The sequence below is a fragment of the Panulirus ornatus genome, chromosome 53 (genome assembly GCF_036320965.1).
Source record: "Panulirus ornatus isolate Po-2019 chromosome 53, ASM3632096v1, whole genome shotgun sequence".
Lineage (NCBI taxonomy): Eukaryota > Metazoa > Arthropoda > Malacostraca > Decapoda > Palinuridae > Panulirus > Panulirus ornatus.
In genome coordinates, this window is record NC_092276.1 from 16,108,044 (window position 1) to 16,132,593 (window position 24,550).

The following is a 24,550-nucleotide window of genomic DNA, read 5'->3' on the forward strand; positions in this document are numbered from 1 at the left end:
CATTGCAAAAGTTGGTGACTGAGTTTGGTAAAGTGTGTGAAAGAAGAAAGCTGAGAGTAAATGTGAATAAGAGCAAGGTTATTAGGTTCAGTAGGGCTAAGGGACAAGTCAATAACTGGGAGGTAAGACTAATTGGAGAAAAACTGGAAGTGAAGTGTTTCAGATATCTGGGAGTGGACTGAGCAGCGAATGGAACCATAGAAGAGGAAGTGAGTCACAGGGTGGGGGAGGAGGCGAAGGTACTATGAGCGTTGAAGAATGTGTGGAAGGCGAGAACAATATCTCAGAGAGCAAAAATGGGTATGCTTGAAGGAATGGTGGTTCCAACAATGTTATATGGTTGTGAGGAATGGGTTATAGATAGGGTTGTGCGAAGGAGGGTGGATGTGTTGGAAATGAGATGTCTGAGGACAATATGTGGTGTGAGTTGATTTGATCAAGTAAGTAATGAAAGGGTAAGAGAGATGTGTGGTAATAAAAAGTGTGTGGTTGAGAGAGCAGAAGAGGGTGTTTTGAAATGGTTTGGCCACATGGAAAGAATGAGAGAGGAAAGATTGACAAAGAGGATATATGTGTCAGAGGTGGAGGGAACGAGAAGTGGGAGACCTAACTGGAGGCGGAAAGATGGAGTGAAAAAGATTTTGAGCGACTGGGGCCTGAACATACAGGATGGTAGAAGGCATGCAAGGAATAGAGTAAATTGGAACAATGTGGTATACTGGGGTCGACGTGCTGTCAATGGATTGAATCAAGGCATGTGAAGCATCTGAGGTAAACCATGGAATGTTTTGTGGGGCCTGGATGTGGAAAGGGAGCTGTGGTTTCGGTGCATTACAAAACAGGTAGTGACAGTGTGAACGAATGTGGCCTTTGTTGTCTTTCCCTGGTGCTACCTCGTTTCATGTGTGGCGGGGTAATGGGAATGGACAGGGGCAGCAAGTATGAGTGTGTACATGTGTATATATGTATAAGTCTGTGTATGTATATCTTGAAATGTATAGGTATGTATATGTGCGTGTGTTGGCATTTATGTATGGACATGCGTATATGGGAGGGTTGGCCCAGGCTTTTGTCTGTTTCCTCGCGCTACCTCGCAAAAGCAGGAGACAGCAAATAAGTATAATGAATAAAAAAATAAATAAGTTCTGCATACTCCACAACTCTGCCTAGCTGTTAGTCGTTGGATCTACTCTTGAGTGCCAAGGTCTGTAAAAGTAGTCTTTTTCCCTATTATGATGCCTATTTATCTTTGTACCATGAAATTTCATAGTCAAGGGGTATTCAGAAAGAAATTAAGCAATAATACCTGCAATTTAAGATGACCCGGTGACTGTTTTGTAGACTGCTTGTAAAACATCAAAAGGTTGATGGGATCACTACTGCTTAAATCCAAAAGCTGTAATTCCCTACAGTGTAGAGCCATATTTAGGTCCTCTTTAAGTTTATTAGGAATGACTTTGTTACAGAACAGTAATCCTTCTTCATCATTTACTGCAAACTGAAAGAGAAAAAGGAAGTTAAAATACATGACTGCTGTAAACACATACAGAAATATACACATCACTTTTATACCTACCTAGGTGCTTCTCCCACCTTAGTAAGATAACAGTGATAACAAATGAACCATGGCATTATTTGTACAGATTCACCACCTAAATGCAAAGTCTGATATACAGAGCCAGGACATTCAGGCAAAATGCCAAATATGGCTATTTTTGCAACATAAATATAAAATTGCCAATGTTGTCTTTCTCATCCCTTATAACATAGGAGAAAGAATACTTCCCATGTATTCCCTGTGTGTCATAGAAGGCAACTAAACAGGGTGGGAGCAGGAAGCTGGAAATCCTCCCCTCCAGTTTTTACTTTTCAAAAAGTAGGAACAGAGAAGGGGGAAAAGTAAGGATTTTTTCCTCTAAGACTCAGTCCCCTGTTCTTAATGCTACCTCGCTAATGCGGGAAATGGTGAATATGTAAGAAAGAAAGAAGTCTTTATATGTCTATTTCAAAGATTTTCATATTCTTCTATAACAAAAATTCTCACAACTTACTAACCTTCACACCTCCCACCTTACACATACCACACACATCATTTGCACATGCCAACATTGCTTCCTTATGCATCTCCCATTCCTTACTTACTCCCATAGCTTCATTTACTCTCATTTTTGCATTCTACACTCAATCTCACCTAATATTTCTTCACATCTTTTGTTCCCAAATCACTTTCATTAATCTCTTCTCAACCAAAACATTTTCTCTTTTCCAAACCCTAATACAAATCTTCACCCTCACCTCCACAAGGTAATGATCTGACATCCCATAAGCTGCTCCTCTCAGCACACTCACTTTTTTTTCCTCTCGTACTTAATTGCCATCTAAGGCATCAGCAAGGTAGTGCCAGGAACAGACAAAGAAAGGCTAAATTTGCTCATATCCATTCTCTAGCTCTCATGTGTAATGCACAGAAACCACAGCTTACTATCCACAACCAGGCCCTAAAGAACTTCCCATGGTTTTACCCAGGATGCTTCACATACTCTGGTTCAGTCCACTGACAGCATGTTGGCCCCAGCATGCAAACACATTCCAATTCACTCTATCCTGTGCACATCTTTCACAGTGCTGCATGTTCAGGCCCCAGTCACTCAAAATCTTTTTAACTCTATCCTTCCATCTCCAATTTGGTCTCCCAATCTTCTTGCTCCCTACAATTCTGACACAAATACTCTTTGTCAACTTTCCCTCACTCATTCTCTCCAACTGCACAAACCATTTCAGCATACCCTTTTCTGCTCTCTCAACCACACTCTTTTTACTACCAAACATCTCCCTTACCCTTACATTATTTTCTTAATCAAACCACCTCAGACCACAAACTGTCCTCAAACATTTAATTTCAAACACTCTCATTCTCCTCTGCCACGCTTCATCTACAGCCCATGCCTCAAATCCATATAATATCGTTGGAACTATTATTCCTTCAAACATACCCATTTTTGCCCTCCCAGATAATGTTCTCTCTTTCCATGCGCTCTTCAGCCCTCCCAGGACCTTTGCCCCTCCCCTACCCTATGACACTTGCCCTTCCATGGTGCTATTCTTTGCCATATCCACTCCCAGATATCTAAAGCACTTCACTTCCTCTAATTTTTCTCCATTCAAACTTTTATTTCACATTATTTTCTATTATACTTTGTCACTGTCTCCCGCGTTAGCAAGGAAGCGCAAGTAAACAGACGAAAGAATGGCCCAACCCACCCACATACACATGTACAAACATACACGTCCACACACGTACATATACATACCTACACATCTTAACGCACACATATACATTCACACACAGACATATACATATATACGTATGTACATAATTCATACTAATTCCCTGGGGATAGGGGAGAAAGAATACTTCCCACGTATTCCCTGCGTGTCGTAGAAGGCGACTAAAAGGGAAGGGAGCGGGGGGCTGGAAATCCTCCCCTCTCGTTTTTTTTTTTCCAAAAGAAGGAACAGAGAAGAGGGCCAGGTGAGGATATTCCCTCAAAGGCCCAGTCCTCTGTTCTTAACGCTACCTCGCTATCGCGGGAAATAGCGAATAGTATGAAAAAAAAAAAGAAAAAAAAAAAAAAACATAATTCATACTGTATGCCCTTATTCATTCCCATCGCCACCCTGCCAAACATGAAATGAAAACCCCCTCCTCCCGCATGTGCGCGAGATAGCGCTAGGAAAAGACAACAAAGGCCACATTCGTTCACACTCAGTCTCTAGCTGTCATGTAATAATGCACCGAAACCACAGCTCCCTTTCCACATCCAGGCCCCACAAAACTTTCCATGGTTTACCCCAGATGCTTCACATGCCCTGGTTCAATCCATTGACAGCACGTCAACCCTGGTATACCACATCGTTCCAATTCATTCTATTCCTTGCACGCCTTTCACCCTCCTGCATGTTCAGGCCCTGATCACTCAAAATCTTTTTCACTACATCTTTCTACCTCCAATTTGGTCTCCCACTTCTCCTTGTCCCCTCCACCTCTGACACATATATCCTCTCTGTCAATCTTTCCTCACTCATTCTCTCCATGTGACCAAACCATTTCAAAACACCCTCTTCTGCTCTCTCAACCACACTCTTTTTATTACCACACATCTCTTACCCTTTCATTACTTACTCGATCAAACCACCTCACACCACATACTGTCCTCAAACATCTCATTTCCTGCACATCCACCCTCCTCTGCACAACACTATCAATAGCCCATGCCTTGCAACCATATAACATTGTTGGAACCACTATTCCTTCAAACATACCCATTTTTGCTTTCCAAGATAACGTTCTCGACTTCCACACATTTTTCAACGCTCCCAGAACTTTCGCCCCCTCCCCCACCCTATGATTTACTTCCGCTTCCATGGTTCCATCCGCTGCCAAATCCACTCCCAGATATCTAAAACACTTCACTTCCTCCAGTTTTTCTGCAGTCAAACTTACCTCCCAATTGACTTGTCCCTCAACCCTACTGTACCTAATAACCTCGCTCCTGTTCACATTTACTCTCACTCAAACTTACATCCCAAATAACTCGTCCCTCAACCCTGCTAAACCTAATGACCTTGCTTTTATTCACATTCACTCTTAACTTTCTCCTCTCATACAATCTTCCAAACTCAGCTACAAACTTCTCCAGTTTCCTTCAAATCCACCACAACTGACACACTTCTAAGGCCTTTTCATTCCCCCCAGACTGCATACTCACTCCTCTAAGAGACTCTCGCATTTACCTTCCTCATTACCCCATCCATAAAATGTATGATTAAAAAGCTATAATCACATTACTTGTTTAAAAAAAAAAAAGAAAAAAAAAAAAAAAATTATTTGTGCATCTAAATAATTCTGCATGCTACACAACGATCTGAGAGAGAATAGTCCTAATTTCCTCACAATGATCAGAGAGAGACTAAATCTGCATGCTCCACCATGATCTGAGAGGGACTAAATCTGCATGCTCCACCATGATCTGAAAGTGACTAGTTCCAATTGCTTCACAATGGCCTGAGACAGACATACTGCATGCTTCAAAATGATGAAAGTTACTAGTATTGCATGTTCCACAATGACTCAAGAAAAAATGGTTTAGCATGTTCCACAATGATCTGATAAAGTCTAGTTCTGCATGCTCCACAATTATCAGAAAGGAACTAGTTCTGACCACTTCACAATGATCTAAGAGACGCTTGTTCTATATGCTCCATAATGATCTGAGAGAGACTAGTTCTGCGTGCTCTACAATTATCTGAGAAAAACAAGTTTTGATTCCTTCACAATGATCTGACAGAAGCTTGTTTTACATGCTTCACAGTGATCTGAGACTGGTACTGTAGACTCCACACTCACTTCCAAAAGTCTCTCTTCTGCACTCTAATCAATGTTTTTTTCCCCCCCTCATACTTAATTGCCATTTAAGGCATCAGCGAGGTAGTGCCAGGAACAGATGAAGAAAGGCCACATCTGCTCATATCCATTCTCTAGCTGTCATGTATAATGCACAGAAACCACGGCTTACTATCCACAACCAGGCCCCACAGAACTTGCCAAGGTTTACCCAGGATGCTTCACATGCTCTGGTTCAGTCCACTGACAGCATGTTGGCCCCAGCATGCAAACACATTCCAATTCACTCTATCCCGTGCACACCTTTCACCCTGGTGCATGTTTAAACATGATCCATACATACACTGAAAATCCTCACTAAATCAACAGTAATGCCATCGACTCCAGCCGCCTTGTTACATTTCATCTTAGGAAAGGCTTTCACCACTTCTTCACTCTTCACCAAAACACTCTCCATGACTCTCACTTCACATACCATCCTGACCCAAACACCATACATCTGCCACTCTATCATCAAACAACTCTAAGTATCAAAATATACTCACTCCATCACTACCTGTTATCACTTCCCCTTTTACCCCCTTCACTGATATTCCAATTTGTTTTCTTATCTTTCACACATTATTTTCCTCCTTCCAAATGTCTCCCAAACGTTTACTGATACCCACTCACCTCAACTCTCACTTGCCCTCTTTTTCAACTTGCTGCTTTCCCCTATATATCCCCATCATTTGCATTCCTTCCCTGTGAGTACCACTCAAACACCTCTCTTATCTCTTTCAGCAGCAATCTTATTTCTTTTCACTATTCTCTACTCTTTCTTGTCTGCCCAGCTCCCGCCTTTTGCATGCCACATGCATCTCTTGTACATGCGATGACCACTTCCTTAAATACCTCCCATTCGTAACTCACTCCCCTTGATTCATTTACTCTCAACTTTTGTTATTCTACATTCAATCTCTGGTATTCATTCACAAATCTTTTTTCTAAACTCACTTACTTATGTTGCTCCTCTCCCCAACAATGTTTCCTGTTTTTCCAAAGCCTCTACAAATCTTCACCCTCATCTACACATGATAATCATCAGGCATCCCACCAGCTGCCCCCCTCAGTACATTTACACCCAAAAGGTTTTTCTTCTACATGCCTTTCAATTAATATGTAATCCAATAATGTCCGCTGACCAACCCTCCTATTCACATACGTATACTTGTGTATATCCCGCCTTTTAAACCAAGTATTCCCAAGGATTAGTCCTCTTTCAACACACAACTCCACAAGTTGTTCACCATTACAATTCATAACACTGAATACCCGATGCACCCTAATTATTCCCTCCACTGCCACATTACTTACCTTCCCATTCAAATCACCCACCACTAATACCCAATATGTTACATCACAACAGCCTCAATTAGTGTGCAATACAATGATGCCTGCCAACCATCTTTCTTATTCACAAATGTAAAGTTGACTATGTCCCTCTATTTAAACCAGGTATTCCCAAATGCCAGCTCTTTTTCAGCAAAACTCCACAAACTGTTCATCACTCTGATTCACATTACCGAAAACCCCATGCCCTCTAATTACACCAACTACAACATTACTCAATATTACATCTAAATCACCAATCACTATTAACAAGTTTCTTTCATCAAACTGATGTTGCACTCACTCAATTACTCTAAAAACATGTGCCTCTCATGATCTTTCTACTCTCATGGCAAAGTGCATAAGCACAAATAATTACCCATCTCTCACAATCCCATTTCATTTTTATCCACATTAGTCTGAAGCTCACTTCTTTACACTCATTTACACACTCCATTCATCCTGCTTCAGCTGTGGTGCTACCCTTCCCTTTACTTTTGCCCTCACACCAACCCCTGACTTTACTCCTAAGAAATGTTCAACCCATATTTCCTCTTTAACCTTCAGATTTGTTTCCCTCACAGCCAGAACATCCAAGCTCCTTTCCTCACATATACTACCTACCTTTCTTTTCTTTTAATCTTGTTTATGTCTACATACAGTGAGACATCCCAGGATAAGCACTCCTCACCTGGCTCCTTCTGTTCCATCTTTTGGAAATTGAAATACAAGTGGAGAGAGATGTTTCTAGCACCTGCTTCTGCCCCATTTAGTTGCCTTCTATGACATGCAGAGATATATCTATATACATACAAACATTCACACACACACTGCTAGAAGCAATGGAAAACTTTTACCAAGGATGTAAGGCATGTGTATGAGTAGGAAGAGAGGGAAGTGAGTCAGTTGATGTTTGCCGATGATACAGCTCTGGTGACTGATTCAAGTGAGAAACTGCAGAAGTTGGTGACAGAGTTTCAAAAAGTGTGTGAAAGGAGAAAGTTAAGAGCTAATGTGAATAAAAGCAAGGTTATTAGATTCAGTAGGGGTTGAGGGACAGGTTAATTGGGCTGTAAATTTGAATGGAGAAAAATTGGAGGAAGTGAAGTGTTTTAGATATCTGGGAGTGGACTTAGCAGTGAATGGAACCATGGAAGCAGAAGCGAGTCACAGGGTGGGGGGGAGTGGATGAAGGTTCTGGGAGCAATGAAGAATGTGCGGAAAAAGAGAGCATTATCTCAGAGAGCAAACATGGGTATGTATGAAGGAATATTAGTTCCAACAATGTTATATAGCTGTGAGGCATAGGCTTTAGACAAGGTTGTATGGAGGCAGGTCAATGTGCTGGAAATGAGATGTTTGAGAACAATATGTGGTGTGAGGTGGTTTGATTAAGTAATGAAAGGGTAAGAAAGATGTATGGAAATAAAAAGAGTGTGGTTGAGAGAGCAAAAGAAGGTGCATTGAAATGGTTTGGACATATGGAGAGAATGAGTGAGGAAAGATCAATAAAGAGGATATATGTGTCAGAGGTGGCGGGAACAAGGAGAAGGAGACCAAATTGGAGGTGGAAGAATGGAGTGAAAAAGACTATGAGTAATCGGGGCCTGAACATACAGGAGAGTGAGAGGCGTGCAAGGAATAGAGGGGATTGGAATGATGTGGTATACTTGGGTCAATGTGCTGCCAATGGACTGAACCAGGACATGTGAAAAGTCAGGGGTAAACCATGGAAAGGTCCATGAGGCCTGGATGTGGATAGGGAGCTGTGGCTCCTGTGCATTACACATGACAGCAAGAGACTATGAACAAATGTGGCCTTTTTTGTCTGTTTTCCTGGTACTACCTTGCTGAAGCGGGGATCAGCAATGCTGTTTCCTGTGGGGTGGGGTGGGGTGGCGCCGGGAGTGGATTGAAGGCAAGCAAGCATGAATATGTACATGTGTATAAGTCTGTATATGTGTATGTATATGTATGTATATGTGTATGTATATATATGTATATATGTATATATATATGTGTATATATGAAAAATGTGTGGAAGTCGAGAACATTATCTCGGAAAGCAAAAATGGGTATGTTTGAGGGAATAGTGGTACCAACAATGCTGTATGGTTGCGAGGCGTGGGCTATGGATAGAGATGTGCGCAGGAGGATGGATGTGCTGGAAATGAGATGTTTGAGGACAATGTGTGGTGTGAGGTGGTTTGAGCGAGTAAGTAACGTAAGGGTAAGAGAGATGTGTGGAAATAAAAAGAGCGTGGTTGAGAGAGCAGAAGAGGGTGTTTTGAAATGGTTTGGGCACATGGAGAGAATGAGTGAGGAGAGATTGACCAAGAGGATATATGTGTCGGAGGTGGAGGGAACGATGAGAAGAGGGAGACCAAATTGGAGGTGGAAAGATGGAGTGAAAAAGATTTTGTGTGATCGGGGCCTGAACATGCAGGAGGGTGAAAGGAGGGCAAGAAATAGAGTGAATTGGAGTCATGTGGTATACAGGGGTTGACGTGCTGTCAGTGGATTGAAGCAAGGCATGTGAAGCGTCTGGGGTAAACCATGGAAAGCTGTGTAGGTATGTATATTTGCGTGTGTGGACGTGTGTATGTACATGTGTATGGGGGGGGGAGTTGGGCCATTTCTTTCGTCTGTTTCCTTGCGCTACCTCGCAAACGCGGGAGACAGCGACAAAGTATAAAAAAAAAAAAAAAAAAAAAAAAAAAAAAAAAAAAAAAAATATGTGTATATGTTGATAAGCATGTGTATATGTACGAGTATGGGTGCTTATGTATACGTGTGTATGTGTATATATATATATATATATATATATATATATATATACATATATATATATATATATATATATATATATATATATATATATATATATATATATATATATATATATATATATTTTTTTTTTTTTTTTTTTTTTATACTTTGTCGCTGTCTCCCGCGTTTGCGAGGTAGCGCAAGGAAACAGACGAAAGAAATGGCCCAACCCCCATACACATGTATATACATACGTCCACACACGCAAATATACATACCTACACAGCTTTCCATGGTTTACCCCAGACGCTTCACATGCCTTGATTCACTCCACTGACAGCACGTCAACCCCTGTATACCACATCGCTCCAATTCACTCTATTCCTTGCCCTCCTTACACCCTCCTGCATGTTCAGGCCCCGATCACACAAAATCTTTTTCACTCCATCTTTCCACCTCCAATTTGGTCTCCCTCTTCTCCTCGTTCCCTCCACCTCCGACACATATATCCTCTTGGTCAATCTTTCCTCACTCATTCTCTCCATGTGCCCAAACCATTTCAAAACACCCTCTTCTGCTCTCTCAACCACGCTCTTTTTATTTCCACACATCTCTCTCACCCTTACGTTACTTACTCGATCAAACCACCTCACACCACACATTGTCCTCAAACATCTCATTTCCAGCACATCCATCCTCCTGCGCACAACTCCATCCACAGCCCACGCCTCGCAACCATACAACATTGTTGGAACCACTATTCCTTCAAACATACCCATTTTTGCTTTCCGAGATAATGTTCTCGACTTCCACACATTTTTCAAGGCTCCCAAAATTTTCGCCCCCTCCCCCACCCTATGATCCACTTCCGCTTCCATGGTTCCATCCGCTGACAGATCCACTCCCAGATATCTAAAACACTTCACTTCCTCCAGTTTTTCTCCATTCAAACTCACCTCCCAATTGACTTTGACCCTCAACCCTACTGTACCTAATAACCTTGCTCTTATTCACATTCACTCTTAACTTTCTTCTTCCACACACTTTACCAAACTCAGTCACCAGCTTCTGCAGTTTCTCACATGAATCAGCCACCAGCGCTGTATCATCAGCGAACAACAAAGAAAAAAAAAATATGAAAAAATATGAATATATATATATATATATATATATATATATATATATATATATATATATATTCATATTTTTTCATATTTTTTTTTTCTTTTTTTTTTTTTTCCAAAAGAAGGAACAGAGAAGGGGGCCAGGTGAGGATGTTCCCTCAAAGGCCCAGTCCTCTGTTCTTAACGCTACCTCGCTATCGCGGGAAATGGCGAATAGTATGAAAAAAAAAAAAAAAAAAAAAAAAAAAAATATTCATACTATTCACCATTTCCCGCATTAGCAAGGTAGCGTTAAGAACAGAGGACTGGGCCTTAGAGGGAATATCCTCACCTGGCCCCCTTCTCTGTTCCTTCTTTTGAAAAAAAAAAAAAAAAAAAAAAAAAAAAAAAAAAAGTAGAGAGAGGGGAGGATTTCCAGCCCCCCGCTCCCTTCCCTTTTAGTCGCCTTCTACGACACGCAGGGAATACGTGGGAAGTATTCTTTCTCCCCTATCCCCAGGGATATTCCCTCAAAGGCCCAGTTCTCAGTTCTTAATGTTACCTCGCTAACGCGGGAAATGGCGAATAGTATGAAAGAAAGATATATATATATATATAAAAAAAAAATATAAAAATATATATATATTTTCTTTTTATACTTTGTCGCTGTCTCCCGCGTTTGCGAGGTAGCGCAAGGAAACAGACGAAAGAAATGGCCCAACCCCCCCCCCCATACACATGTATATACATACGTCCACACACGCAAATATACATACCTACACAGCTTTCCATGGTTTACCCCAGACGCTTCACATGCCTTGATTCAATCCACTGACAGCACGTCAGCCCCGGTATACCACATCGATCCAATTCACTCTATTCCTTGCCCTCCTTTCACCCTCCTGCATGTTCAGGCCCCGATCACACAAAATCTTTTTCACTCCATCTTTCCACCTCCAATTTGGTCTCCCACTTCTCCTCGTTCCCTCCACCTCCGACGCATAAATCCTCTTGGTCAATCTTTCCTCACTCATTCTCTCCATGTGCCCAAAAAATTTCAAAACACCCACTTCTGCTCTCTCAACCACGCTCTTTTTATTTCCACACATCTCTCTTACCCTTACGTTACTTACTCAATCAAACCACCTCACACCACACAATGTCCCCAAACATCTCATTTCCAGCACATCCATCCTCCTGCGCACAACTCTATCCATAGCCCACGCCTCGCAACCATACAACATTGTTGGAACCACTATTCCTTCAAACATACCCATTTTTGCTTTCCGAGATAATGTTCTCGACTTCCACACATTTTTCAAGGCTCCCAGGATTTTCGCCCCCTCCCCAACCCTATGATCCACTTCCGCTTCCATGGTTCCATCCGCTGCCAGATCCACTCCCAGATATCTAAAACACTTTACTTCCTCAAGTTTTTCTCCATTCAAACTTACCTCCCAATTGACTTGACCCTCAACCCTACTGTACCTAATTACCTTGCTCTTATTCACATTTACTCTTAACTTTCTTCTTTCACACACTTTACCAAACTCAGTCACCAGCTTCTGCAGTTTCTCACATGAATCAGCCACCAGCGCTGTATCATCAGCGAACAACAACTGACTCACTTCCCAAGCTCTCTCATCCACAACAGACTTCATACTTGCCCCTCTTTCCAAAACTCTTGCATTCACCTCCCTAACAACCCCATCCATAAACAAATTAAACAACCATGGAGACATCACACACCCCTGCCGCAAACCTACATTCACTGAGAACCAATCACTTTCCTCTCTTCCTACACGTACACATGCCTTACATCCTCAATAAAAACTTTTCACTGCTTCTAACAACTTGCCTCCCACACCATATATTCTTAATACCTTCCACAGAGCATCTCTATCAACTCTATCATATGCCTTCTCCAGATCCATAAATGCTACATACAAATCCATTTGCTTTTCTAAGTATTTCTTACATACATTCTTCAAAGCAAACACCTGATCTACACATCCTTTACCACTTCTGAAACCACACTGCTCTTCCCCAATCTGATGCTCTGTACATGTCTTCACCCTCTCAATCAATACCCTCCCATATAATTTACCAGGAATACTCAACAAACTTATACCTCTGTAATTTGAGCACTCACTCTTATCCCCTTTGCCTTTGTACAATGGCACTATGCACGCATTCCGCCAATCCTCAGGCACCTCACCATGAGTCATACATACATTAAATAACCTTACCAACCAGTCAATAATACAGTCACCCCCTTTTTTAATAAATTCCACTGCAATACCATCCAAACCTGCTGCCTTGCCGGCTTTCATCTTCTGCAAAGCTTTTACTACCTCTTCTTTGTTTACCAAATCATTTTCCCTAACCCTCTCACTTTGCACACCACCTCGACCAAAACACCTTATATCTGCCACTCTATCATCAAACACATTCAACAAACCTTCAAAATACTCACTCCATCTCCTTCTCACATCACCACTACTTGTTATCACCCCCCCATTTGCGCCCTTCACTGAAGTTTCCATTTGCTCCCTTGTCTTACGCACTTTATTTACCTCCTTCCAGAACATCTTTTTATTCTCCCTAAAATTTAATGATACTCTCTCACCCCAACTCTCATTTGCCCTCTTTTTCACCTCTTGCACCTTTCTCTTGACCTCCTGTCTCTTTCTTTTATACATCTCCCACTCAATTGCATTTTTTCAATGCAAAAATCGTCCAAATGCCTTTCTCTTCTCTTTCACTAATAATCTTACTTCTTCATCCCACCACTCACTACCCTTTCTAAAATCAACCTACCTCCCACTCTTCTCATGCCACAAGCATCTTTTGCGCAATCCATCACTGATTCCCTAAATACATCCCATTCCTCCCCCACTCCCCTTACTTCCATTGTTCTCACCTTTTTCCATTCTGTACTCAGTCTCTCCTGGTACGTCCTCACACAAGTCTCCTTCCCAAGCTCACTTACTCTCACCACCCTCTTCACCCCAACATTCACTCTTCTTTTCTGAAAACCCATACAAATCTTCACCTTAGCCTCCACAAGATAATGATCAGACATCCCTACAGTTGCACCTCTCAGCACATTAACATCCAGAAGTCTCTCTTTCGCGCGCCTGTCAATTAAGACGTAATCCAATAACGCTCTCTGGCCATCTCTCCTACTTACATACGTATACTTATGTATATCTCGCTTTTCAAACCAGGTATTCCCAATCACCAGTCCTTTTTCAGCACATAAATCTACAAGCTCTTCACCAATTCCATTTACAACACTGAACATCCCATGTATACCAATTATTCCCTCAACTGCCACATTACTCACCTTTGCATTCAAATCACCCATCACTATAAATATATATATTATCCCTGGGGATAGGGGATTAAGAATACTTCCCAAGTATTCCCTGCGTGTCGTAGAAGGCGACTAAAAGGGGAGGGAGCGGGGGGCTGGAAATCCTCCCCTCTCGTTTTTTTTTTTTTTTTTTTAATTTTCCAAAAGAAGGAACAGAGGGGGCCAGGTGAGGATATTCCAAAAAAAGGCCCAGTCCTCTGTTCTTAACGCTACCTTGCTAACACGGGAAATGGCGAATAGTTTAAAAGAAAGAAAAAAGATAGATTCTGAGCGAGATGGCATCAAAGTTAGGAGACTCAAAACCTGAGGTGAACAATAGGTGTTTTTGTACTACAAATGGCAAAAACTCCACCCTTAGAGCAGAAATGATGATAGAAATTATATTTGGAGATCTGACAGTACAGAGTAGCAGCAGTCTTGGACAGCTGGAATTCAAAGTAAAAAGTCAGGGAAGAAATTATCAGATGGTGTTCAACTGATAGAAGGTTGCAATTAAGACAATGAATGTTGCAGAAAGGGATTAAAAAAGAGCAAGGTCTGGGAGCTGTAAGTGGGATGAGATGTAATCCTACTACTACTTTACAGCTTTGTACATCATTTCTTTGTATTTCACAGAATAATCATGCTATCTTTTGAAGTATAACATCTTTTTAATCCATTAGTGTTCATTATCAAACTTAAGGTATGTATCCCTTAGGTTCACTAACCCTTGACCATCATTTCCCATAGACCCTGTATGATGTCAACCACAGTTTTGCCAACCACAAGATCTTCCAAGAACATAACCCAAGTGGCCAGCAAGGGACTTCTCTATAATACATCATTTGTCGGTACATGATCAAATGCAACATATCTCATCTGAGATGAGATCTGTGTTCCAAATCAATAATTCATACCCTCCTTAATCCTTATTTGCTACACAATGCTCACTCACTCCCTCCCTTCTGCATTATATTCCCCAGATGCTTATTTCAACACCTCACTCTGCTATATCAAAACACAAGTAGAGAAATTATTTCTTTTTCATACTTCTGGATGTACATATTCAATTTCATGCAAATCTTTAAGATTTTTCTGTTAATTCTTTTTATCCATACATTGGTAGCTAGCTTTTCCAGTAGCATCAACGTAAAAGTTAATATGAGATACTAACTTTATATTTCATAGCTTTTGGAGGTTTTCTTTCTCGTTTTGGTGGCCCTTTACTATGTCTTCTTGTTCTTGTGTGTGTAGTTTTCTCTTCAAGGTCCAACTCCCAAAATATCAGCTGATCAGCTGGATGCACATTCACATCAACCTTGTATTTATTACCGAAGACGTTCATGCCCCTGAAATGAATTTCGAAAGAACTATGGTCAATAGGCATTACTGGATTATGTACTAACTGATAGGCAAGCAAAAGCATGAATTTTGGGTGAGAATGTGCTAAGAGGGGCAGCTGGTGGGATGACCGATCATTACCTCGTGGAAATGAGGCAGAGGATTTGAAGAGGTTCTGGGAAAAGAGGAAAGTGAAAAGGGAGAGGTGCAATGTAACCCAATTTCTAGCTTACAGCAATTATTTGAAGGGCTCTTCTTAATTTCAGTTGCTGACACAGTACTTTCAGCTCTAGCTTTGTTCCTGTTTAAGATGCTAAGAACAATCACTGATTATCACTATCTGGCTACAATTTACTTTGGCCCTCAATGATGAACTCTCATTACAGCATAAGAAATCCTATTTTTAGAAATGCAAAATGTATCCTAAAAACAAGTGAATATTTATTTATTATTTTACTTTGTCGCTGTCTCCCGCGTTAGCGAGGTAGTGCAAGGAAACAGATGAAAGAATGGCATAACCCACCCACACACATGTATATACATACACATCCAAACATGCAAATATACATACCTATACATCTCAACATATACATATATACAAACAGACATATACATATATACACATGTATATAATTCATACTGTCTGCCTTAATTCATTCCCATCACCACCCCGCCACACATGAAATAACAACCCCCTCCCCCTCCTGTGCGCGAGGTAGTGCTAGGAAAAGACAACACAGGCCACATTCATTCACACTCAGTCTCTAGCTGTCAGGTAATAATGCACTAAAACCACAGCTCCCTTTCCACATCCAAGCTCCAAAGAACTTTCCATGGTTTACCCCAGACACTTCACATGCCCTCGTTCAATCCATTGATAGCATGTCAACCCCGGTATACCACATCGTTCCAATTCACTCTATTCCTTGCACGCCTTTCACCCTCCTGCATGTTCAGGCCCCGATCACTCAAAATCTTTTTCACACCATCTTTCCTCCTTCAAATTGGTCTCCCACTTCTCCTCGTTCCCTCCATCTCTGACACACATATCCTCTTGGTCAATCTTTCCTCACTCATTCTCTCCATGTGACCAAAGCATTTCAAAACCCCCTCTTCTGCTCTCTCAACCACACTCTTTTTATTACCACACATCTTTCTTACCCTATTGTTACTTACTTAATCAAACCACCTCACACCACATATTGTCCTCAAACATCTCATTTCCAGCACATCCATCCTCCTCCGCACAACTCTATCTATAGCCCATGCCTTGCAATCATATAAAATTGATGGAACCACTATTCCTTCAAACATACCCATTTTTGCTTTCCGAGATAATGTTCTTGACTTCCACACATTCCTCAAGCTCACAGAACTTTCGCCCCCTCCCCCACCCTATGATTCACTTCCGCTTCCATGGTTCCATCCGCTGCCAAATCCACTCCCAGATATCTAAAACACTTCACTTCCTCCAGTTTTTCTCCATTCAAACTTACCTCCCAATTGACTTGACCCTCAGCCCTACTGTACCTAATAACCTTGCTCTTATTCACATTTACTCTCAGCTCTCTTCTTTCACACACTTTACCAAACTCAGTCACCAGCTTCTGCAGTTTCTCACACGAATCAGCCACAAGCGCTGCATCATCAGCGAACAACAACTGACTCACTTTCCAAGCTCTCTCATCCACAACAGACTTCATACTTGCCCCTCTCTCCAAAAGTCTTGTATTCACCTCCCTAACAACCCCATCCATAAACAAACAACCATGGAGACATCGCACACCCCTGCCGCAAACCTACATTCACTGAGAACCGATCACTTTCCTCTCTTCCTACACGTACACATACCTTACATCCTCGATAAAAACTTTTCACTGCTTCTAACAACTTGCCTCCCACACCATATATTCTTAATACTTTCCACGGAGCATCTCTATCAACTCTATCATATGCCTTCTCCAGATCCATAAATGCTACATACAAATCCATTTGCTTTTCTATGTATTTCTCACATACATTCTTCAAAGCAAACACCTGATCCACACATCTTCTACCACTTCTGAAACCACACTGCTCTTCCCCAATCTGATGCTCTGTACATGCCTTCACCCTCTCAATCAATACCCTCCCATATAATTTCCCTGGAATACTCAACAAACTTATACCTCTGTAATTTGAGCACTCACTTTTATCCCCTTTGCCTTTGTACAATGGCACTATGCAAGCATTCCGCCAATCCTCAGGCACCTCACCATGAGTCATACATACACTAAGTAACCTTACCAACCAGTCAATAATACAGTCACCCCCTTTTTAATAAATTCCAATGCAATACCATCCAAACCCGCTGCCCTGCCGGCTTTCATCTTCCGCAAAACTTTTACTACCTCTTCTCTGTTTACCACATCATTTTCCCTAACCCTCTCACTTTGCACACCACCTCGACCAAAACACCCTATATCTGCCACTCTATCATCAAACACATTCAACAAACCTTCAAAATACTCACTCCATCTCCTTCTCACATCACCACTACTTATCACCACCCCATTTGCGCCCTTCACTGAAGTTCCCATTTGTTCCCTTGTCTTACGCACTTTATTTACCTCCTTCCACAACATCTTTTTATTCTCCCTAAAATTTATTGATACTCTTTCACAATTAGTAAAAAGAGGTCTTCTTCTCATCTCATTGTTATGGCATTCCTTTTGATTAAAGATAAGATCTGATTTTGTTCTCATTAATAGGGATTTTAACTATAATAAGATAGAATTCATAACATGGATAAAATCAACATACTTATAAATCCTGCCACAAGTGAGATGTCCAGGAGGGTCATAATCAATTAGCATGTATGCATTCCAGGAGCCTGTCGTAAAAGTATGAAAAGGACTCTTCTCTTTCCGATTCCTGAAATAAGAAAATACACTTCTGGCACTGGTGTACCTTAAAGCCTAAGTGTCCATAATATTTTGAAAAATTATGTTGTGCATAGAAATAAATGAAGAATACATGAATCTGTAAAGTCCCTGATGTAGTGGTGGTGGTGGGATTTCTCATTCAGGGTTATTATGATGATATCAGTAAGTCTCCTAATTTTGATGTCAATAGGGTTTCCTTTATGTTTCTGGTGAAATGTGTTAAGGATTTTTGAAGTTACAAGAATATGAATGGCCAGAACCCCTTTACACTGGATAAGCATTCGATGATGAGTATTTGAGTGAATTGATACAATCAGATTGTGAGGAAAAACCATGAGCACCTTATTCAGTTTTAAAGTCATCAAACAAATGTGGCGCAAACTTTTTCCAATTTGATCATACTCATGTATCTAAATTCCCATTATAAATTTGCCTCCAATGTGGAGGAACTCTGATGATTCATGTTCTATGTCTTAATAATTACTTAACATAATTCACCTCAGAAAGTAGAGTGAATGATGTGTCATCCTACAGAATAAAATACACTGGAGGAGATTATATCTCAAAATATCTTAATTTAAACTCAAGCTTACTGCATTTCATACATTATTAGACAATGCTACAACTTTTAAAAGATCATGAAATCTCCCTCAAAATGAAAAAATACATAATAATGTAGTATATCCCAATACTTATCAAAAACATACAATTTCTTGAAAAACAGTCTCTGAGCAAACAAATTACATACTGTATGATTTCTGATATGAAGAAGGTAAATATTCATGACAATGAAATACAATGTCAACACTAAAGTACATTAATATTTCTTGGCATTATGTTTTAAGACAATCTGTAACACTGATAAGATACCAGTAATCTATTGTTATAACCTTTTCTTCAGGAATACATCACCGCTGTGCTTCATTCTTTTTAAAAAAAAAATTCATCACAGCTAATTATGAAAAATTGTAAACAAATTTTTTATTAAGTACTAAAACTGAAACAGTAAGTTAATATTTAGTTCAAGCCACTCATTCATGATATAATGACATTAGTCACCAGTTGTAATAAGGGAAAACTATTTCATTGCCTTCCATAAACATATAATTCTCAAGATTACATATGACACTACAGCCGGACTGATGCAAAGATACCTACAGAAGAGGTTCACACAGTTGCAATAGCTACCAAAACTTTATCATGAGTATGGAGAATGATTTTCTTCAGTGATAACCATTGTGCTAATAACATATAATCAGAATACTACATGATTTCATATAATCTGGATAAAAAGATTAGTAACATAAGATTACAAAGTCATTTACAGAAAAAATCAATCATATGATATAAAATTATATGGGAGGGTATTGACTGAGAGGGTGAAGGCATGTACAGAGCATCAGATTGGGGAAGAGCAGTGTGGTTTCAGAAGTGGTAGAGGATGTGTGGATCAGGTGTTTGCTTTGAAGAATGTATGTGAGAAATACTTAGACAAGCAAATGGATTTGTATGTAGCATTTATGGATCTGGAGAAGGCATATGATAGAGTTGATAGAGATGCTCTGTGGAAGGTATTAAGAATATATGGTGTGGGAGGAAAGTTGTTAGAAGCAGTGAAAAGTTTTTATCGAGGATGTAAGGCATGTGTACGTGTAGGAAGAGAGGAAAGTGATTGGTTCTCAGTGAATGTAGGTTTGCGGCAGGGGTGTGTGATGTCTCCATGGTTGTTTAATTTGTTTATGGATGGGGTTGTTAGGGAGGTGAATGCAAGAGTTTTGGAAAGAGGGGCAAGTATGAAGTCTGTTGGGGATGAGAGAGCTTGGGAAGTGAGTCAGTTGTTGTTCGCTGATGATACAGCGCTGGTGGCTGATTCATGTGAGAAACTGCAGAAGCTGGTGACTAAGTTTGGTAAAGTGTGTGAAAGAAGAAAGTTAAGAGTAAATGTGAATAAGAGCAAGGTTATTAGATACAGTAGGGTTGAGGGTCAATTCAATTGGGAGGTGAGTTTGAATGGAGAAAAACTGGAGGAAGTGAAGTGTTTTAGATAACTGGGAGTGGATCTGGCAGCGGATGGAACCATGGAAGCGGAAGTGGATCATAGGGTGAGGGAGGGGGCGAAAATTCTGGGAGCCTTGAAGAATGTGTGGAAGTCGAGAACATTATCTCGGAAAGCAAAAATGGGAATGTTTGAAGGAATAGTGGTTCCAACAATGTTGTATGGTTGCGAGGCGTGGACTATGGATAGAGTTGTGCTCAGGAGGATGGATGTGCTGGAAATGAGATGTCTGAGGACAATGTGTGGTGTGAGGTGGTTTGATCGAGTAAGTAACGTAAGGGTAAGAGAGATGTGTGGAAATAAAAAGAGCGTGCTTGAGAGAGCAGAAGAGGGTGTTTTGAAATGGTTTGGGCACATGGAGAGAATGAGTGAGGAAAGATTGACCAAGAGGATATATGTGTCGGAGGTGGAGGGAACAAGGAGAAGAGGGAGACCAAATTGGAGGTGGAAAGATGGAGTGAAAAAGATTTTGTGTGATCGGGGCCTGAACATGCAGGAGGGTGAAAGGAGGGCAAAGAATAGTGAATTGGAGCGATGTGGTATACCGGGGTTGACGTGCTGTCAGTGGATTGAATCAAGGCATGTGTATGGGGGTGGGTTGGGCCATTTCTTTCGTCTGTTTCCTTGCGCTACCTCGCAAACGCGGGAAAAAAAAAAAAATATAAAAAAATATACAATCAATATTCCAAACACAATATATAGGTTATGAAGACTGAAGTTACAGTCCTTGAGAATATATAGGTCATTTGGCAAAAAAGATCAGTAACGTAAGATTTCAAGTCATTAACTGAAAAATAATCCATATATCAAAAAATTAATATTCTACACACAAAATACAGCCTTTGAAGACGAAGATACAGTCCTTGAAAATATACAGGCCAGGAGCCTTCCAACCTTAATGACTTCAGGGAGGAGACACTACCCTTCACCCATCCTTTAAAATCAAACCATGGGTGATAAAAGCAGCCTGCTTTTTATTTGGCCTTATCTTCATTCAGTCAACATATGCCACTGGCCTGACACTATCATCCTACTTTTACCTGCCACACATAGTTTAGAATCTGCAAGTCCTGGGTACAATTCCAAGATGGTCAAAACGAGTACATGGAAAATGTTTGAAAACTGAAGGGAGAAGGAGGCAGGGTAAGAAATCCAAGAAAAACTTCTTGTAGTTCACAACGTGAAAAACTTTTATGGTCCCCAAAATGTACTTAACATACCTCTCCTCTCTGATTTGTCCTATAAACATGAAAGTATACTCACATAAAGAAGGAGGTTTTAGGTAAAATTCTCAGATAAGACTAAACTGCAGGCAAAAATTAGTACTGTCTGTTTATAAACAAATCAGAGTAATCCTGGAATCCAACTCACTTGATGAGAGAATCCCCAGACTTACAAGTAGATCCACAAATGTTTAAACTCAGGTACTGCTTAATAAAGATGGAAGAAAGCATGCTCTAACAACAGCTTTGTTAGGAAGACCAAGGAAGAAGCCATCTTTCTCATATTTTGTCTTTTAATATAAAGCCTAATTCATGCCAACAAAAGGGGTTTTAATCCACACAGAAATATATCTCTCCAAGAGGAGTCTCAAGGAACTGGTCCAGTTAGCAATCTCTGTGAGGGACAAATGGTTTGAAAGAAAATCAAATGAACATAAAGAATGATTATCTCAAGATGAAAAATTCCAAAAGGCACTTCCCTTTTAAATCAATACTTTCATTCTTAGCAAAAAATCTGGGATCTGGGTTTATCTAAACCAGAGACTGTCATCAATGAAAATATAATCTTGCGTCCAAACTTAGTATGTAATTCTCTCACTCTCCTCCTTGACCCCAACGGCAAGAGTTTTATACAGGGACCTCTCCATTTATGCATATTTGGTTTGCATTATCTTTATAATAGCATGCACTGTCCATTTTGTTTTTCACATTGAAAGCTCCAGTCATGAGAAGCTAGAGTTCCAAAGCTTTGACATTTAGGGAAAGAAGCATTATCAATATGGCCCACCAAAGATTCCCAGTGGTGATGGCCAAACAGTAATCATGTGATGCAGCAGCTTGTCAAGTATTGTGTGGGGGCACACAAGCAGCAAGCTCTCAGGAGCAAAAACCAAAGTAAAGCCTATAGAAAAGGGAGAGTGAACCAACACTGAGACTAGCAAAAACCAAAGTAATTACCTACAGAAGATGGAGAGAGCCAACACTGCGGCATAGGGCAAGAAGGTCAAGTTTGGAAGTTAGCCTGGGACAGTTTATCAGGCAGACTGCTTTCGACTCAACTCTGTCAAGTAAGGATGTAGAGCTAGAACCACCCCACATGTGAGAACAGCACTCTATACAAGGAGAAATCAGTCATTTGTATATAGAGAATAACTGTTCAAAAGAAAAAAAGTTTCGACATCTAAACAGGACATCCAGTTTCTTAGAGGCAGACCTGGCTGTTCCCATAATCTGGGGTTTCTAAGGAGTAGATGCTACAGTAATAAAAAGCACATTCACTGAGTCAGGAGGTGGAATTACAGAAGCATCAAAGGAGAGAAGAGAGTTGTGAGGAGTTTTCAATAGATGAATAGAAAATGGGTTTTGTAGGCATTAAACTTAATAAGATTTTGTGCAGCCCACCGAAATTTCCTGTTCAGAAGGAGCAGAATTGAAGGATCTGGATGTCAGCATAATATCTAAATTACAGAAAGACCATTTGTTTTAAGCTACACACATACAATACAAATGACACCCCCTGCTTCAGTGAGGTAGGGCAAGGACAGATGAAAAAAAGGCCACATCTGCTCACACTCAGTCTCTTGCTGTTGTGTGTAATGCACCGAAACCACAGTTCCCTATCCACATTCAGATCCCACAGACCTTTCAATGGTTTACCCGATGTTTAACATGTCTGATTCAGTCCACTGATAGCAAATCAACCCTAGGATACCACATCATTCCAATTCACTCTATTCCATGCATGCCTCTCATCCTCCTGCATGTTCTGGCCCCGATCGCTCAAAATCTTTTTCAATACATCCTTCCACCTTCAATTTTGTCTCCCACTTCTGTTCCCTCCATCTCTGAGACATATATCCTCTTTGTCAACCTCTTCTCACTCATTCTCTCCATACGTCGAAACCATTTCAACACACCCTCTTCTGCTCTCTCAGCCATACTCTTTTTATTACCTAACATCTCTCTTACCCTTTCATTATGTACTTGATCAAACCACCTCACACCACATATTGTCCTTAAACGTTTCATTTCCAACAAATCCATCTGCCTCCATATAAACCTATCTATAGCCCATCCCTCGTAACCACATAATATTGTTGGAACTACTATTTCTTTAAACATTGTCCATTCTTGCTCTCTGAGATAATGTTCTCTTTTTCCACACATACTTCATTGCTCCTAGAACCTTCGCCCTATCACCCACCCTATGACTCACTTCTGCTTCCATTCGCTGCCAAGTCCTCTCCCAGATATCTAAAACACCACTTCCTCCAATTTTTCATTCAAACATCCCAACTAACTTGTCCCTAAACTCTGCTGAACCTAATAACCTTGCTCTTATTCAATTTACTCTTAAATTTCTCCTTTCACACACTTTTCCAAACTCAGTCACCAATTTCTCCAGTTTCTCACTTGAATCAGCTACCAGTGCTTTATCATTGGCGAACAACAATTGCCTCACTTGCCAGGCCCTCTTACCCCTAACTGACTCTTGCATTTACCTCCCTAACAACCCCATCCATAAACAAATTAATATCTTTTATCATCATTATACTTAATCGCTGTTTCCCACGTCAGAGGTAGTGCAAGGAAACAGCCGAAAAATGGCCTGACCGTGTGGTCCAGAGTTAACTTATCATCATTTGAATCTATGTTCCTTAGGGCATTACGCATTTGCAGTCCAGAGTTTACTGATGATGAGTTTGAGAAGATATATTCTATTGGATCTAAGTTAAAGTACTCTAGATCTTTCACTGATAAATCCCTTAAGTTACCAAAGAAATCATTTTATAGAGTTGAACCCAAACCTCCCATTGACACAAAGAATCTTTTAGTTCTCCCTTTTAATAATAATTTTACTTTACTTCCCATGTTGCATAAATCCTTTAATGTAAATGTTGCCTTCAGCAAAAATAATACTATAAAGAATATCTTATTCAGGAACTCACAAGAAAATTCTCCTGGATGCATCTATAAAGTGCCATGTAGAAATTGTGATAAG

At 40.5% G+C, this 24,550-nt stretch overlaps 1 protein-coding gene across 2 annotated transcripts in view; it reads right to left on the bottom strand.

Annotated features, from left to right (window-relative positions):
* Nucleotides 1-24,550, bottom strand: part of LOC139765264 (uncharacterized) — a 59,546-nt gene that overhangs the window by 12,620 nt on the left and 22,376 nt on the right. For both annotated transcript variants that reach the window (XM_071692618.1, XM_071692617.1), the window contains exons 2-4: nt 18,149-18,259; nt 15,180-15,354; nt 1,307-1,498 (exon numbers count right to left, since the gene is read on the bottom strand). In XM_071692618.1, coding sequence (XP_071548719.1) covers nt 1,307-1,498; nt 15,180-15,354; nt 18,149-18,259 — 478 coding nt within the window. The remainder of the gene's footprint in view (nt 1-1,306; nt 1,499-15,179; nt 15,355-18,148; nt 18,260-24,550) is intronic.